Raw genomic sequence first — 19,555 nt, 5'->3', positions numbered from 1 at the left:
TCTGGAGCTCAGATGATTGACCTCCAACAACCACAACCATCTTCCTTTGTGCTAGATATGACTCCAACCAGCAGAGAGTTTTCCCCCTGATTCCCATTGACTCCAATTTTGCTAGGGCTCCTTGATGCCATACTCGGTCAAATGCTGTCTTGATGTCAAGGGCAGTCACTCTCACCTCACCTCGAGTTCAGCTCTTTTGTCCATGTTTGAACCAAGGCTGTAATGAGGTCAGGAGCTGAGTGGCCCTGGCGGAACCCAAACTGAGCATCACTGAGCAGGTTGTTGCTAAGCAAGTGCCGCTTGATGGCACTGTTGATGACACCTTCCATCACTTTACTGATGATTGAGAGTAGACTGATGGGGCGGTAATTGGCTGGGTTGGACTTGTCCTGCTTTTTGTGTACAGGACATACCTGGGCAATTTTCCACATTGCAGGATAAATGTCAGTGTTGTAGCTGTACTGGAACAGTTTGGCTAGGGGTGCGGCATGTTCTGGAGCACAGGTCTTCAGTACTATTGCCGGAATATTGTCAGGGCCCATAGCTTTAGCAGTATCCGGTGCCTTCAGTCATTTCTTGATATCACGCGGAGTGAATCGGATTGGCTGATGTCCGGCATCTGTGATGCTGGTGACTTCAGGAGGAGGCCGAGATGGATCATCAACTGGACACTTTTGGCTGAAGATTGTTGCAAATGCTTCAGCCTTATCTTTTGCACTGACGTGCTGGGCTCCCCCATCATTGAGGATGGGGATATTTGTGGAGCCACCTCCTCCTGTTATTTGTTTAATTGTCCACCACCATTCACGGCTGGATGTGGCAGGACTGCAGAGCTTAGATCTGATCCGTTGGTTATGGGATCACTTAGCTCTGTCTATTGCATGCTGCTTATGCAGTTTGGCATGGAGATAGTCCTGCGTTGTAGCTTCACCAGGTTGACACCTCATTTTGAGGTATTCCTGGTGCTGCTCCTGGCATGCCCTCCTGCACTCTTCATTGAACCAGGGTTGGTCTCCTGGCTTGATGGTAATGTTAGAGTGGGGGATATGCCAGGCCATGAGGTTACAGATTGTGGTTGAGTCCAATTCTGCTGCTGCTGATGGCCCACAGCACCTCATGGATGCCCAGTTTTGCATTGCTAGATCTGTTCGAAACCTATCCCATTTAGCACGGTGATAGTGCCACACAACACGATGGACGGTATCCTCAATGTGAAGGCGGGACTTCGTCTCCACAAGGACTGTGCGGTGGTCACTCCTACCAATACAGCCATGGACAGAAGCATCTGCGGCAGGCAGATTGGTGAGGACAAGGTCAAGTATGTTTTTCCCTCGTGTTGGTTCTCCCACCACCTGCTACAGACCCAGTCTAGCAGCTACATCCTTTAGTACTCGGCCAGCTCGGTCAGTAGTGGTGCTACTGAGCCATTCTTGGTGATGGACATTGAAGTCTCCCATCCAGAGTACATTTTGTGCCCTTGCCACCCTCAGTGCTTCCTCCAAGTGGTGTTCAACATGGCGGACTACTGAGTCATCAGCTGAGGGAGGGCAGTAGGTGGTAATCAGTAGGAGGTTACCTTGCCCATGTTTGACCTGATTCCAAGAGACTTCATGGGGTCCAGAGTCGATGTTGAGGACTCCCAGGGCAACTCCCTCCCCACTGTACACCACTGAGCCGCCACCTCTGGTGGGTCTGTCCTGCCAGTGAGACAGAACATACCCGGGGATGGTGATGGTAGTGTCTGGGACATTGTCTGTAAGGTATGATTCTGTGAGTATGACTATGTCAGGCTGTTGCTTGACTAGTCTGTGGGACAGCTCTCCCAACTTTGGCACAAGCCCCCAGATGTTAGTAAGGAGGACTTTGCAGGATTGACAGGGCTGGGTTTGCCGTTGTTGTTTCCGGTGCCTAAGTCGATGCCGGGTGGTCCGTCCGGTTTCATTCCTTTTCATTAACTTTGTAGCGGTTAGGTACAACTGAGTGGCTTGCTAGGCGATTTCAGAGGGCATGTAAGAGTTAACCGCATTGCTGTGGGTCTGCAGTCACATGTCGGCCAGACCAGGTAAGGACAGTAGATTTCCTTCCCTCAAGGACATTAGTGAACCAGATGGGTTTTTTCAACAATCTGATAGTTTCATGGCACCATTACTGAGACAAGCTTTCAATTCCAAATTTTTAATAATTAATTGAATTTAAATTCCACTTGCTGCTGTGGTGAGATTTGAAGCCACGTCCCCAGAGCATTACCCTGGGCCTCTAGATCATTATCCAGTGACATTCCCACTACACCACCTCCCCCAGTGTCACTGCAGGACTGAATTCCCAGAACTGACTTTCAGTCAGCGGATTCCAGAGTAACTCAGCACCTGGTCACCCACTGGGACTGCACAGCTCACCCCCAGACCCAACACCCCGCACCCCCAGACCCAACACCCAGCACCCCCAGACCCAACCCCCCACACCCCCAGACCCACACCCAGCACCCCCAGACCCAATACCCCGCACCCCCAGACCCAACACCCAGCACCCCCAGACCCAACCCCCCACACCCCCAGACCCACACCCAGCACCCCCAGACCCAATACCCCGTACCCCCAGACCCAACACCCAGCAGCCCCAGACCCAACAACCCGCACCCCCTGACCCAACACCCCGCACCCCCTGACCCAACACCCCGCAACCCCAGACCCAACACCCCACACCCCCAGACCCACACCCAGCACCCCCAGACCCAACACCCAGCAGCCCCAGACCCAACACCCCGTACCCCCAGACCCAACACCCAGCAGCCCCAGACCCAACACCCCGCACCCCCAGACCCAACACCCCACACCCCCAGACCCAACACCCAGCACCCCCAGACCCAACCCTCCACACCCCCAGACCCACACCCAGCACCCCCAGACCCAACACCCAGCACCCCCAGACCCAACACCCCGTATCCCCAGACCCAACACCCAGCAGCCCCAGACCCAACCCCCCCAACCCCCAGACCCAACACCCCGCACCCCCAGACCCAACACCCCGCACCCCCAGACCCAACACCCCGCACCCCCAGACCCAACACCCAGCACCCCCAGACCCAACACCCCGTATCCCCAGACCCAACACCCAGCAGCCCCAGACCCAACCCCCCCAACCCCCAGACCCAACACCCCGCACCCCCAGACCCAACACCCCGCACCCCCAGACCCAACACCCCGCACCCCCAGACCCAACACCCAGCACCCCCAGACCCAACACCCCGCACCCCCAGACCCAACACCCAGCACCCCCAGACCCAACACCCAGCACCCCCAGACCCAACACCCAGCACCGCCAGACCCAACACACCGCACACCCAGACCCAACACCCCGCAGTCCCAGACCCAACACCCCCAGACCCAACACCCCGCACCCCCAGACCCAACACCCAGCACCCCAGACCCAACACCCAGCACCCCCAGACCCAACACCCAGCACCCCCAGACCCAACACCCCGCACCCTCAGACCCAACACCCCGCACCATCAGACCCAGCACCCCCAGACCCAACACCCCGCACCCCCAGACCCAACACCCCCAGACCCAACACCCCGCACGCCCAGACCCAACACCCCCAGACCCAACACCTAGCACCCCCAGACCCAACACCCCGCAGCCCCAGACCCAACACCCAACACCCCCAGACCCAACACCCCGCACCCCCAGACCCAACACCCTGCACCCCCAGACTCAACAACCCCAGACCCAACACCCCGCACCCCCAGACCCAACACCCCCAGACCCAACACCCCCAGACCCAACACCCCGCAACCCTAGACCCAACACCCCGCACCCCCAGACCCAACACCCAGCACCCCTAGACCCAACACCCCGCACCCCCAGACCCAACACCCAGCACCCCCAGACCCAAAACCACGCACCCCCAGACCCAACACCCCCAGACCCAACACCCAGCACCCTCAGATCCAACCCCCCACACCCCCAGACCCCATGCCCAGCACCCCACACCCAGCACCCTCATACCCAGCACCCAGAACCTCCTAGACACAACACCCAGAACCCCTATACCCAGCACCCCCAGGCCCAACACCCAGCACCCCCAGACCCAACACCCCGCACCCCCAGACCCAACACCCAGCACCCCCAGACCCAACACCCCGCACCCCCAGACCCAACACCCAGCACCCCCAGACCCAGCAACCCAGACCCAGCACCCCAAGACCCAACACCCCGCACCCCCAGACCCAACACCCCCAGACCCAACACCCAGCACCCCCAGACCCAACACCCAGCACCCCCAGACCCAACACCCGGCGCCCCCAACACCCCGCACCCCCAGACCCAACACCCAGCACCCCCAGACCCAACACCCAGCACCCCCAGACCCAACACCCCGCACCCCCAGACCCAACACCCAGCACCCCCAGACCCAGCACCCCCAGACCCAGCATCCCGCACCCCCAGACCCAACACCCCACACCCCCAGACCCAACACACCCAGACCCAACACCCAGCACCCCCAGACCCAACACCCAGCACCCCCAGACCCAACACCCCCAGACCCAACACCCCGCATGCCCAGACCCAACACCCCGCACCCCCAGACCCAACACCCCGCACCCTCAGACCCAACACCCCGCACCCCCAGACCCAACACCCAACACCCCCAGTCCCAACACCCCGCACCCCCAGACCCAACACCCCGCACTCCCAGACCCAACACCCCCAGACCCAACACCCCGCACCCCCAGACCCAACACCCAGCACCCCCAGACCCAACACCCCGCACCCCCAGACCCAACACCCAGCACACCCAGACCCAACACCCCCAGACCCGGCACCCCAGACACAGCACCCCCAGACCCAGCACCCCGCACCCCCAGACCCAACACCCCGCACCCCCAGACCCAACACCCTGCACCCCCAGACCCAACACCCCGCACCCCCAGACCCAACACCCAGCACCCCCAGACCCAACACCCCCAGACCCAACACCCCGCACCCCCAGACCCAACACCCCGCACCCTCAGACCCAACACCCAGCACCCCCAGACCCAACACTTCGCACCCCCAGACCCAACACCCCCAGTCCCAACACCCAGCACCCCCAGACTCAACACCCAGCACCCCCAAGCTCAGCACCCCACACCCAGCACCCTCATACCCAGCACCCGGAAGCTCCTAGACACAACACCCAGCACCCCCAGACCCAACACCCGGCGCCCCCAACACCCCGCACCCCCAGACCCAACACCCAGCACCCCCAGACCCAACACCCAGCACCCCCAGACCCAACACCCCGCACCCCCAGACCCAACACCCAGCACCCCCAGACCCAGCACCCCCAGACCCAGAATCCCGCACCCCCAGACCCAACACCCCACACCCCCAGACCCAACACACCCAGACCCAACACCCAGCACCCCCAGACCCAACACCCAGCACCCCCAGACCCAACACCCCCAGACCCAACACCCCGCACGCCCAGACCCAACACCCCGCACCCCCAGACCCAACACCCCGCACCCTCAGACCCAACACCCCGCACCCCCAGAGCCAACACCCAACACCCCCAGTCCCAACATCCCGCACCCCCAGACCCAACACCCCGCACCCCCAGACCCAACACCCCCAGACCCAACACCCCGCACCCCCTGACCCAACACCCCGCACCCCCAGACCCAACAACCCCAGACCCAACACCCCGCACCCCTAGACCCAACACCCCGCACCCCCAGACCCAGCACCCCCAGACCCAACACCCCGCACCCCCAGACCCAACACCCAGCACCCCCAGACCCAACACCCCCAGACCCAACACCCAGCACCGCCAGACCCAACACCCCACACCCCCAGACCCCACACCCAGCACCCCACACCCAGCACCCTAATACCCAGCACCCAGAACCTCCTAGACACAACACCCAGAACCCCTATACCCAGCACCCCCAGACCCAACACCCCGCACCCCCAGAACCAACACCCAGCACCCCCAGCCCCAACACCCCGCACCCCCAGACCCAACACCCAGCACCCCCAGACCCAACACCCAGCACCCCCCAGACCCAACACCCCGCACCCCCAGACCCAACACCCAGCACACCCAGACCCAACACCCAACACCCCCAGACCCGGCACCCCAGACACAGCACCCCCAGACCCAGCACCCCGCACCCCCAGACCCAACACCCCGCACCCCCAGACCCAACACCCCGCACCCCCAGACCCAACACCCCGCACCCCCAGACCCAACATCCAGCACCCCCAGACCCAACACCCCCAGACCCAACACCCCGCACCCCCAGACCCAACACCCCGCACCCCCAGACCCAACACCCCGCACCCTCAGACCCAACACCCAGCACCCCCAGACCCAACACTTCGCACTCCCAGACCCAACACCCCCAGTCCCAACACCCAGCACCCCCAGACTCAACACCCAGCACCCCCAAGCTCAGCACCCCACACCCAGCACCCTCATACCCAGCACCCGGAACCTCCTAGACACAACACCCAGAACCCCTATACCCAGCACCCCCATACCCAGCACCCAGAACCCCCCAGACCCAACACCCCGCACCCAGCACCCCCAGACCCAACACCCCGCACCCCCAGACCCAATACCCAGCATCTCCAGACCCAACACCCAGCATCCCCAGGCCCAACACCCCGCACCCCCAGACCCAATACCCAGCATCTCCAGACCCAATACCCAGCATCTCCAGACCCAACACCCAGCACCCCCAGACCCAACATCCCGCACCCCCACACCCCACACCCAGCACCCCCAAGCCCAGCACCCCATACCCAGCACCCTCATACCCAGCACCCCCCTACCCAGCACCCAGAACCCCCTAGACACAACACCTCCATACCCAGCAACCCATACCCAGCACCCAGAACCCCCCAGAACCTCCATACCCAGCACCCCACACCCAGCACCCTCATACCCAGCACCAGTGCCCAGAAGCCCCTAGACCCAACACCCAGCACCCCTGGATTTTGCTGTATTTTTGGCAATGAGTGAGTGGCAATGATGTGACTGGACTCTAACATGTGGCCTGTTCCAGACAGAATCCCTTTGGATTGCTCTGAAGTGTCAGGGAACGGTACCATTACGGGGGAATTTATCATTAGAAAATGCAATTTAGGATGAAATCTGTGCACAAATCAGAGGCAGGCACAGGAAATAGAATTCTACTTCTGGGAGATTTTAATTCCTCAGCTCGGCTGGGATTGGGAGAATATTAATGATGAGGGAAGTCTAGTTGGGGGAGGGGGTAATTTTCTTACTTTGATCAACAAACAGTTGATTTCTGGAAGGACAGGGTAAGTTTACCTGGAAAGATTGCTGTTGTCTCGCACCTTAATGTGACAAAGCATGTTGGACATTCTGGACGAAACCAGCACCTTAATCTGATCCACAGAACTGCTGAGCTTCAAGTAGCCGAGATACAGCCCAGGGTTCAGCCTTTGCTGACTCCCCTTCTGATAAGATAGGACACCCTGCAAGAGATCAAATAAATGTCAGTGCACTGGGGTGATTCACTTCTCTGATTTTAACAAATATCAACGAGTAAACAGGACAGAGCCAGTGTTGAACATTCCCACCCAGTAAAATGCTCCAACATCTTTGTTGGAAAATTGAGATCAAGGGGACAGCTGAGATACGATTAGATTAGATTAGATTAGAGATACAGCACTGAAACAGGCCCTTCGGCCCACCGAGTCTGTGCCGACCATCAACCACCCATTTATACTAATCCTACACTAATCCCATATTCCTACCAAACATCCCCACCTGTCCCTATATTTCCCTACCAACTACCTATACTAGTGACAATTTATAATGGCCAATTTACCTACCAACCTGCAAGTCTTTTGGCTTGTGGGAGGAAACCGGAGCACCCGGAGCACCCGGAGAAAACCCACGCAGACACAGGGAGAACTTGCAAACTCCACACAGGCAGTACCCAGAATCGAACCCGGGTCCCTGCAGCTGTGAGGCTGCAGTGCTAACCACTGCGCCACTGTGCCGCCCTGTGCCGAATAGACAATTGTACAGGAGGGATCCGTAAGGTGAGCATAGAATACATTTCATACCATACAGTTTCCCTTTGTATTGTACATGTATGGAGCTGATTGGATCCAACTCTCAGGACAGGTACAGCACGGGGTTACAAACATACGAATTAGGAGCAGAACTAGGCCATTCGGCCCCTCTAGCCCGTTCCGCCATTCAATAAGATCATGGCTGATCTGTTTCTGTCTCTAATTCCACACTCCCATCTACCCCGATAATCTTTGATTCCCTTGCCTAACAAGAATCTATCTACCCCCGCCTTAAAAATATTCAATGACCCCGCCCCCAGCACCTTCTGAGGCAGAGAGTTCCAAAGTTGCACAACACTCAGAGAAAATTTCTCATCTCTGTCCTAACAGGGTGACCCCTAATTTTAAAACCGTGCCCCCTAGTTCTGGACTCACCCACAAGAGGAAACATCCTTTCCACATCCACCTTGTCAAGACCGCTCATGATCTTATAAACTTCAATCAAATCTCCCCTCACTCTTCTAAACTCCAGTGAACACAAGCCCAGTCTGTCCAACCTTTCCTCATAAAACAACCCACTCATTCCAGATATCAATCTAGTAAACCTCCTCTGAATCGCCTCCAACGCATTTACATCCTTCCTTAAATAAGACCAAAACTGCACACAATATTCGAGATGTGGTCTTACCAATGCCCTGTATAACTGCATAACATCCTTACTTTTATTTTTCAATTCCTCATAATAAAGGATAGCATTCCATCGGCCTTCTTTATTACTTGCTGTACCTGTATACTACCATTTTGTAACTCATGCACTAGAACACATAGATCCCTCTGCACCTCGGAATTTTGCAGTCATTCTCTGTTTAAGTAATACTCTGTTTTTTTTATCTTTCCTGCCAAAGTGAACAACTTCACATTTTCCCACATTATACTCCATCTGCCTGATTTTTGCCCACTCACAACCGATATCAGTCTGCAACCTCCTTACGTCCTCTTCAGAACATACTTTCTGACCTATCTTTATGTCATCTGCAAATTTAGTTACCATGCCATCACTCCCCTCATCTAACTTATTGATATAAATTGTAAAATGTTGAGGCCCCAGCACAGACCCCTGTGGGACTCCACTCGGCACGCCCTGCCAATCAGAAATGGACCTATTTATGTATACTCTCGGTTTTCTGCCAGCCAGCCAATCTTCTATCCATCCAACTGCAGTTTCACCCCTCATGCTTTGAATCCACCCAGGATCACAGGTATCTCCGAGAAATACAACGTTCCTCGGACTGCTACTCTCGCCGCATCCTGAGATCCACACTCAGTGCTATGCGCCGCCACATGCACACACTGGACCTCTCTCTCCAGCAGCACTGCCTCACCTTATCTCAAAGCTGTTCTACTCCGCAGTTTTATTTCGTCTTTCATCTCATCCGACGCATTAACAAAAAACTTTTTTTCTTCCTTTCAGTTGTTAAGGAACGCAAGCTCCAGCAGCTGATGGGGACGAATGCTGCTCCAGATCCTCCTTCCGCTTCACTTCCCTCTGACCCCTTGCCGTGTATTCACTATACCCTCTGACCTCCCCCTCTCTGATGCTGAGCGTTCTGTACTCAGCAAAGGTCTCAGTTTTATCCCCTTACGCCCCCACCTCAATGAATTTCGCGCTCGGCATGACGTTGAGCTCTTCTTCCATCGCCTCCGCCTCCAGGCTCACTTCTTTGACCAGGAGTCCTCCTCCCAACCAGCAGACCCATTCACCCGCCTCCAGCATTCTCCCTCTACCTGGACCCCTCCCCCTGGCCACTTACCCGCTCTTGATCTCTTCATTGAAAACTGTCGGCAAGACATTGGTCATCTCAATTTCTCTGCCCCCCTCACTCACTCTAACCTGTCCCCCTCTGAACTTGAGGCACTCTGTTCTCTCAGGTCTAACCCCGACATGGTCATCAAACCTGCAGACAAGGGTGGTGCTGTTGTTGTATGGCGTACCGACCTCTACCTTGCAGAAGCTCAACGCCAACTCACAGACACTACTTCCTACCTCCCTCTGGACCATGACCCCACCACCGAACATCAAGCTACTGTCCACAGGACTGTCACTGACCTCATCTCCTCGGGAGATCTTCCCCCTACAGCTTCCAACCTCATAGTCCCGCAACCCCGGACAGCCTGCTTCTACCTCCTTCCCAAAATCCACAAACGGGACTGTCCCAGCAGACCCATTGTGTCAGCCTGCTCCTGCCCCACTGAACTTATTTCTTCCTATCTTGACTCTATCTTTTGTCCGCTGGTCCAGTCTCTTTCCACCTACATCCGTGACTCTTCTGATGCCCGACGTCATTTTGACAATTTCCAGTTTCCTGGTCCCAACCGCCTCCTCTTCAATATGGACGTCCAATCGCTCTACACCTCCATCCCCCACCAGGATGGTTTGAGGGCTCTCTGCTTCTTCCTGGAACAGAGGCCCAACCAATCCCCATCCACCACCACCCTCCTCCGCCCGGCTGAACTTTTTCTCACACTGAACAACTTCTCCTTCAACTCCACGCACTTCCTTCAAGTAAAAGGTGTTGCTATGGGTACCCGCATGGGTCCTAGTTATGCCTGTCTTTTTGTGGGATATGTCGAGCATTCTTTGTTCCAGTCCTACTCAGGCCCCCTCCCCCAACTCTTTTTCCGGTACATTGATGACTGTATCGGTGCCGTTTCCTGCTCCCGCCCCGAACTGGAAAACTTTATCATCTTTGCTTCCAATTTCCACCCTTCTCTCACCTTTACATGGTCCATCTCTGACACTTCCCTTCCCTTCCTCGACTTCTCTGTCTCCACCTTTGGGAATAGGTTGTCCACTAATATCCATTATAAGCCCACCGACTCCCACAGCTACCACGACTACACTTCTTCACACCCTACCTCCTGTAAGGACTCCATTCCATTCTCCCAGTTTCTCCATCTTCGACGCATCTGCTCTGATGATGCTACCTTCCATGACGGTGCTTCTGGTATGACCTCCTTTTTCCTCAACCGAGGATTCACCCCACTGTTGTTGACAGGACCCTCAATTGTGTCCGGCCCATTCCCCGCACCTCTACCCTCACCCCTTCCCCTCCCTCCCAGAACCATGACAGGGTTCCCCTTGTCCTCACTTTCCACCCCATCTGAATCCATATCCAAAGGATCATCCTCCGCCACCTCCAGCGTGATGCCACTACCAAACGCATCTTCCCCTCCCTTCCCCTGTCAGCATTCCGAAGGGATCGTTCCCTCCGTGACACCCTGGTCCACTCCTCCATTACTCCCACCACCTCGTCCCCGTCCCATGGCACCTTCCCCTGCAATCGCAGGAGGTGTAATACCTGCCCATTTACCTCCTCTCTCCTCACTATCCCAGGCCCCAAACACTCCTTTCAGGTGAAGCAGCGATTTATTTGTACTTCTTTCAATGTAGTATACTGTATTCGCTGCTCACAATGTGGTCTCCTCTACATTGGGGAGAACAAGCGCAGACTGGGTGACCGCTTTGCGGAACACCTCCGCTCGGTCCGCAAGCAGGACCCTGAGCTTTCTGTTGCTTGCCATTTCAACACTCCCCCCTGCTCTCATGCTCACATCTCTGTCCTGGGATTGCTGCAGTGTTCCAGTGAACATCAACACAAGCTCGAGGAACAGCATCTCATCTACTGATTAGGCACATTACAGCCTGCCAGACTGAACATTGAGTTCAATAATTTCAGAGCATGACAGCCCCCCATTTTACTTTCATTTTTAGTTGTTTTTTCTTTTTTCTTCTTTTTTTCTTTTTTACATTTTTTACAATCTTTTTTTTTGCATTTATTTCATTTCATCCTAGTTTGTTCAGGTTGCTTACCCACAGTTTTGTTTCATGTTTGCACTTGCTGCTGTTCAATCTTCAGTCCGTTAACACCCTATCTGTACTAATGCTTTGTCTTTCAACACACCATTAACATATTGTTTGCCTTTGCTCCATGACCTCCATGCCCCACCCCCACCTCACTTGCTTATAACCTGTGACTTTTTAAATATTTGTCAGTTCCGAAGAAGGGTCACTGACCCGAAACGTTAACTCTGCTTCTCTTTCCACAGATGCTGCCAGACCTGCTGAGTGGTTCCAGCATTTCTTGTTTTTATTTCTATCCATGCTAATATGTTACCCCCTACACCATGAGCTCCTACTTTGTGCAATAATCTTTTATGTGGCACCTTGTCAAATGCCTTCTGGAAATCCAAGTACAGTAAGTAAACAGGCTCCCCTTTATCCGCAGGCATGTTACTCCTTCAATGAACTCCAAAAATGGGTTAAACATGATTTCCCTTTCACAAAGCCATGTTGACTGTTCCTGATTACCTTGAGTTTTTCTAAGTGCCCAGCTAAAGGCGCCTTAATGATTGACTCAAACACCTTCTCCATGACAGACATCAAGCTAACTGGCCTGTAGTTACCTGTTTTCTGCCTCCCCCCCTTCTTGAATAGAGGGATTATATTTGCTATTTTCCAGTCTGATGGAACCTTTCCAGAATCTAGCAAATTTCGAAAAATTAGCACCAAAGCATCATTAGGCACCTCTTTTAAAACCCTAGAATGAAGTCCATCAGCATCCGGGAACTTGTCAGCCCGCAGCTCCATCAGTTTGCTCAGTACCGTTTCCCTGGTGATTGTAATTTCACCAAGTTCCTCTCTTCCTTTCACCTCCTGATTTACAGCTATTACTGGAATATTTTTTGGATCCTCTATAGTGAAGATAGTTAGATACAGAGTAAAACTCCTCCTTCACTGGCAGATTGGTACAAACCTGTATTGTTATCAGTAACACGTCAAGTGCTGTTGGTTCCTCTAGCGTGGACAATGACTTTCTTTGGCTCTGAAACTTGCAGATTTGGATCCACTTGCCGTTAACGAAGGAATACTGACTCTCCAGCTCCCTCACTGTCACCAGCAGCACATTCCCATGTCGGTCCTTGATGGGCTCGTAATAAACTGTTCCTAGGTTCTGAGTGCCAAGTAATGTCTGTAGGAGGAGAGTACAGCAGTGAATTATAGTCAGACAACTCCTGTCAGAACACCATCACATCAGTCAGTACACTCAGCAGACAGCTGGAGAGGCACCAGTACTTCAGTGGACCCAAATGCTGTGCATGTCTCCTGGTTACACACCTGTCCAGGTTAGATACAGAGTAAAGCTCTCTCTACACTGTCCCCATCAAACACTCCCAGGACAGGTACAGCACGGGGTTAGATATAGAGTAAAGCTCCCTCTACACTGTCCCCACCAAACACTCCCAGGACAGGTACAGCACTGGGATTGGCTGGTCATTTGGAGCACTTCCTGCCAGCAATCAGGGGGAGCAGCTGCACCTGTGTTGCAGCAATTGCAGAGTGGAGAGTGCAGCAACTGGGGAGAGGAGAGTGGAGACTGGAAACTGCAGCAACTGGAGAGAGAGACTGGAGAAAGGTGAATACAGAGTGGAGGGAAACCATCAAGGAAGGCTGCAATTTTTCTGGAGAGGTGGGTGTCAGGGCACCTGAAAGACTCTGAAGTTTAAACTGTTTGGGGGAGGGAGAAGAGGCCTGAAGACTCAGGGGTGGGGCAGCCAAATCCAGTAGGGGCCCCTGTGTTTGTATTGGTGTTGCACACAGGGAGCTCCCTCCCCACCCCAACTGCCTGCTCGGGACAGCTGGAGTTGCCCGGGTGAAGACTGTCTTGTTAAAATCAGAAGAGGAGAGTACCGGGCGGCTCCAGCCGTCCCGGGCGAAGAAGCCTCCCCCAACTGGAAGACAACAAACAGTTTTGGACTAATTGTTATAAAGGTGCTCCAACTGGCAGTTGGAACAAACATCCTTTTCAGCCTTTCTCTCCCTTCCTCCACTCAGTCGCCTCAGTCACCTATCCTCCCCATTTCCTTTACCATCCTACCCCATCCTCCTCTACTCCCACTCCACCTTGTTTAAAGTTTGCTTTTTTTTTAAATTGTGTAAATTTGTTTTGTTTCTTGGGGGTGGACGTAGCTCTTAGACCCCATGGCAAGCCCCTCTTCGCCGGTGGCGGGGCCTTCCCGTTCATATGCTGCTGCGGCTGCTGCAGCTGCACCTGTTGCCCCGTCACCGTTTGCTTTATTAACAACGAAGCATGGGGTCAAGAGCTACGTCCACCCGAACATGACTATAGAGGCATGCGTGAAAGCAATGGCCGAGGTTGTCGGCCCTTCGGCCATTGTTGCAGCCTCTAAAATGTACGGGAAGGCAGTGTTTTTCCTGAAGACCGAGCGGGCGGTGTCCCTGGCTCTGAGCAAGGGGCTCACCGTGGGCGGGACCTTTCTGCCAGTGGACCCCCTGGAGGCCACTGCGCAAAGGCTCGTTTTATCCAATGTCCCACCCTTCATCCCTGGTGAGCTCCTCCTTCCCCACCTGCACCATCTGGGGGAGGTAAAGACGGGGCTCACCCCAGTCCCGCTCGGTCTTCGGGAGAACAGCCTCCGACACGTCTACTCCTTCCGCCGCCAGTTATTCATGCAGCTGGCGCGGGAGGAGGTGACAGAGGGCCACTTCAATGTAGAATTCCAGGGGACGGCCTACCGCGTCTTCTGGACCTTGGACGGGGTGCGGTGCCATGTCTGTAAGGGGGTGGGGCATGTTCGTAAGAACTGCCCCAACCTCCCGGCTGCCAACTCCAACTCAGCAGCCCAGGGTGGCGACGCTGCACCTCCTCCCACCCCCACTACACCACCACCAGATACCATTCAGTCGGTACCGGAGGCTGTGGTTTTCACGGCCTCCGGCAGGGAGGGGGGTGACCGTCCAAGTGGAAGGAAGGCGCGGAGGAGAAATAAACATCGAGAGGCGCGTCCCCTGGATATCGTGACACTACCCGAGCCTGAGCTCAGCCCAAGGCCCGATCTCGGGAAGTCAACTTGCCCCAGGGCTGGGCTCAGGCCCAGGGTGAATAAAAAAAAGGAGAGTGTGGAGGTGGAGGCCTCTGATGATATGGAGGTCTCTGAGCCTCCGCACACAACTGGGAAAAAGAGGAGAAGGCACCCCTCCACAGAGGTAACAAGGGGCCCTGAGGCGCAGGGCCCATCTGTTGGAGGGGAGCTGTCTCCTGTTTCGGGTCCCCAGGTTTCCCCTACCGCCACCACCAAGGCTGCAAAGTCCGGGCAGGTGCTCCCTATTCCTCAGGATGGAGGGGAGGGGATGGCCCCGGTACATGAGGCCCCTCCTGAAGGAGTAAGTGGGGCCCTGCTTGTGGTGGGGGAGCCTGGGGAAGCCGCCCATTCTGCCACTGCTACTGGGTCGGGTGTCCTGAATGAAGGGGAGGGCGAGGCCCCAGAGGGTCGGGCCTCCCAGCCGGAGTCCACCACCAACCAGGAGACACCCGACCCGGTTATAACTGAGAATGCTGCCCCATCTGCTGGGCCTGTGGGTGCTGGCGGAGCGGGAGATAGCCTCCTCCCTCTGCCTCCAATCTCGGCTCCGGCTGGTTTCCCGGAGTCGGGAACTTCTGTCTCCCCTGGACCAGTCATTGGCCTGGGGATGGAGGTGGAGGGGGGTCCTGAACCGCTGGTGCCTACAGGCTCCAGTTTCACAATAGAACCCAGAGAGGACTCCTCCGCCATCGATCCTGGGGGTGGGATCGTGACGGAGGCGGGACCAGCTGGCGCGGCCGGGACGTCCGCCCCACAGTGTGTGGTGGATGTGTCGGCCGCTGGCGGTGACGACCCGGAGGAGGATGGGGATTCGGTGCGGGGCACGGAGGATGATCTTGATTCCATCGCCAGTGAGGTGGTGGAGTCCCTCGTGCCTCCCACCGAATCTCCTCTCATCCCCACGGCGGAACTCCGGGATTTCCTCGCGGCTTGCAGAGGTTGCCGCAATAAAGTTCAGCTGGCCCTCGACCGTTGGTCGAATCTGGCGCTGATCATCCAGTCCGTCCGTGCCGCCCTTAAGATAGCGGGCAAGCGCGCGGACGTGAAACTGGTTGAGAGGCGCCGTTTTAATGTGTTCCTCAATGGGTTGCTGGGGGAGTGGAGGGCCAGGTGCACTTCCACTCCCTCCTCACAGTGAGCTGTTGGTGACGGGTTTTACGTACCTTTGACATGAAGATAACCATAGCCAGCCTCAACATCAACGGCAGCAGAGGGGCTCACCGCAGATTTCACAATCTCTCAGTCCTTAGGGAAGGGAGATACGCGGTGAGCTTTCTGCAGGAAACCCACACCGTTCCGGGAGACGAAGCCACCTGGCTCCTGGAGTGGCAGGGTGGGGTCTACATGAGTCACCTCACCCCTATTTCTAGTGGGGTGGCTATCTTGTTGGCCCCGACTTTTCAGCCGGAGATCTTGGGGGTCAAGGAGCTAGTGCCGGGCCGCTTGCTCCACCTCGCCGTTCGCCTGGGTAGCGTGCCGCTCCACTTTGTGAACGTGTACGCGCCCAGGCCCGGCGCTTTGCAAGCGCGCTTCTTTGAAGAAGTGTCCGCTCTCTTGAGCTCCATCGACAGCGGCGAGTGCATCATCCTCGGGGGGGATTTTAACTGCACCCTCGAGGTGGGGGATCGCTCCGGTCCCCAGCGCGGCCAAGCGTCGGTGGAGCAGTTGAGGGGACTGATCAGCTCCCTTAATTTGGTGGACGTCTGGCGGAATCTCCATCCCGACTCCAGCGCCTTCACGTGGAGGTCTGGAGGAGGAGGGTCCCGAATCGACCGCCTCTACATTTCGCAGGCGTACGTCTCCCGCGTTTCGGCGGCCTCCATGCGGCTGGTGCCGTGCTCGGACCACCGCCTGGTATGGGCGGAGTTCACTCCGCTCCGCACGCGGGCGGGGTCCGCGTACTGGCACTTTAACAACCGGCTGCTGGAGGACGTGCGATTTCGGGACTCGTTCTGTCGATTCTGGGCCGACTGGAGAAGGAAGCAGGGGGGCTTCCCCTCCTTGAGGCTATGGTGGGATGTGGGCAAGACTCACATCCGCGTCTTCTGTCAGGAGTACGCGAAGGGGTCGACCAAGAGGCGGGAAGCCGAGGTCGGGCGCCTTGAGAGGGAGGTGCTCAACTTGGAATCCCGCCTCGGTCATGCCGTCGCGGACCCGGCCCTGTGGCAGGCGTACAAAGAGAAGAAGGGCGCGCTGAGGAACCTGCAGCTCATAGGGTCCCGAGGCGCGTACGTGAGGTCGCGGATCCAGATCCTGGAAGATTTGGACCGCGCCTCACCCTTCTTCTACTCGCTGGAAAAATGGCGGGGGGTCCGTAAGCAGCTTGTCGAGCTGCTGGCCGACGACGGATCCTCCATCACGGATCCGGAGGGAATGGGCCTCCTGGTCCGGACGTATTACAGTGCGTTGTTCTCTCCGGATCCGTCCAGCGAGGATGCGCGCAGAGTTTTGTGGGAGGACCTGCCGCAGGTCAGCCCGGAGGGCGCCGAAGGATTGGAGGCTCCGCTCACGTTGGCGGAGCTGACTGGCGCCCTCCACCAGCTCTCGAGGGGCAAATCCCCAGGGCTGGATGGGTTGACCGTGGAGTTCCTCAGGGCGTTCTGGGACGTCCTGGGGGACGATTACGCGCGGGTCCTGGGGGAAAGCCTGGCGACCGGGGAGATGCCCCTCTCGTGGCGCAGGGCGGTCATCGTCCTGCTGCCGAAGAGGGGCGATCTCCGCCTGCTTAAAAACTGGCGTCCGGTCTCCCTCCTCAGCACGGATTATAAGATCTTTGCCCGGGCTATGTCTACCCGCCTGGGCTCCGTGCTGGCCCACATGATCCACCCCGACCAGTCCTACACGGTCCCGGGCCGGTCCATCCAGGACAACATCCACCTGGTCCGGGACCTGATCCATCTTTCCCAGAGGACTGGTCAGTCGGTCGCCTTTCTCTCCCTCGATCAGGAGAAGGCGTTCGACAGGGTGGATCACGATTACCTTTTCGGGACTCTGCGCGCTTTCGGACTCGGGCCGCATTTCGTGGCCCGGGTCCGACTTTTATACGCCGCCGCAGAGTGTCTAGTCAAAGTTAACGGGTCCTTGACGGCGCCCCTTCGATTTGGGAGAGGAGTGCGTCAGGGGTGCCCCATGTCCGGCCAATTGTATACCATCTGCGTGGAGCCCTTCCTGTGCCTGCTTCGCAGGAGGTTGACGGGATTGGCTCTGCGCGAGCCGGCCATGCGGGTCGTCCTCTCGGCTTACGCCGACGACGTGCTCCTCGCAATCACAGATCCCGTTGACTCGCGGAGGATGCGCGACTGCCAGCAGACCTTTTCTGCCGCGTCCTCCGCGAGGATCAATTGGGAGAAATGTTCCGGACTCCTGGTTGGTCAGTGGCGGGTGGATTCCCTGCCGGAGGAGATGACACCTTTTGCGTGGAGCACCACGCACCTCCTCTATCTGGGAGTCCACCTTAGCCCCGCTGAGGAAGCCTGGCCGGCAAACTGGCAGGAGTTGGAGGCGAAAGTCACCGCTCGGCTGGGGCGCTGGACAGGACTGCTCCGAGTGCTTTCCTACAGGGGCCGAGCGTTGGTCATAAACCAACTGGTGGCCTCCATGCTGTGGTACCGGTTGGTCACTTTGGCCCCGCCCCCTGTATTTGCCACCAAGATCCAGAAGAAACTCGTCGATTTCTTCTGGGGCAAGAGGAAACACTGGGTCTCTGCCGCGGTCCTGAGTCTCCCGATCGAGGAGGGCGGTCAGTCGCTGGTGTGCGTCCGCACCCAGGCTGCGACTCTCCGCCTTCGGACCCTGCAGAGATACCTGTACGTCGAGCGTCCTCCCAGATGGTGTGCGCTGGCGACGTATTTTTTCCGCCAGTGTCACTGCCTTCAAGACGACACGCAGCTCCCGGTGGAGTCCGTTAGCCGCGCCTCTCTGAGGGAGTTGCCTGTCTTTTACCGGGATCTTTTCCGAGTCTGGAACATGGTCGCCTCCAGTCAGGGCGCTCCCCCGCCGGCGGAGGAGAGCGCCTCGGCTGTCCGGGCGGCCGACTCCGGGGACGGTCCGGCGGGCGGAGGAGTAGCTGAAACCCCCGGGACGCCCCTCACTGTGGGTGGCGAGGGGGCTCGGGAGTGCGGAGCGATCCCGGCCGAGCTGACCCCCGCTGGGCCGGAACTGCTCATCGGACCCAGGCCCCGAAACCCTCCTCGGGAGCCGGTCCCGCACAACCCGAGCCGCCTCTCGGGAATGCCCTCCGTGCCATTCCAATCGGCGCGGAGGGGTTTCCTGTACGGGCTGCTCCTGCACACTTTCCACTTCCTCGCCCTCGTCAGCCGGCCGGACACGCCCTGGTGGTCCGCGTTGCCATCTGGCGGCGAGGGGAAACCCCGATGGAGGTCTCTCTACGCGGGAGTCTTCCCCCTTTACATCGGGGACCTGGGGTGGAGGGTGCTGCACAGAGCAGTCCCGTGCAATAGGCTTTTAAGTAGGTTCACGGACTCCCAGGCCACCTGTACTTTCTGCGGCCTGGACGAGTCCGTGTTCCACATTTATACGGAGTGTGCGAGGTTGCAGCCCCTATTTGAGTATCTGAA

At 57.1% G+C, this 19,555-nt stretch overlaps 1 protein-coding gene across 1 annotated transcript in view; it reads right to left on the bottom strand.

Annotated features, from left to right (window-relative positions):
* ankfn1a (ankyrin repeat and fibronectin type III domain containing 1a) overlaps positions 1-19,555 on the bottom strand; it is a 240,572-nt gene that overhangs the window by 121,483 nt on the left and 99,534 nt on the right. The window contains exons 11-12 of the mRNA XM_068058655.1: positions 12,851-13,066; positions 7,324-7,490 (exon numbers count right to left, since the gene is read on the bottom strand). Coding sequence (XP_067914756.1) covers positions 7,324-7,490; positions 12,851-13,066 — 383 coding nt within the window. The remainder of the gene's footprint in view (positions 1-7,323; positions 7,491-12,850; positions 13,067-19,555) is intronic.

This window comes from Heterodontus francisci, chromosome 26 (genome assembly GCF_036365525.1).
Source record: "Heterodontus francisci isolate sHetFra1 chromosome 26, sHetFra1.hap1, whole genome shotgun sequence".
Lineage (NCBI taxonomy): Eukaryota > Metazoa > Chordata > Chondrichthyes > Heterodontiformes > Heterodontidae > Heterodontus > Heterodontus francisci.
This window is presented reverse-complemented; position numbering and strand designations above follow the sequence as displayed.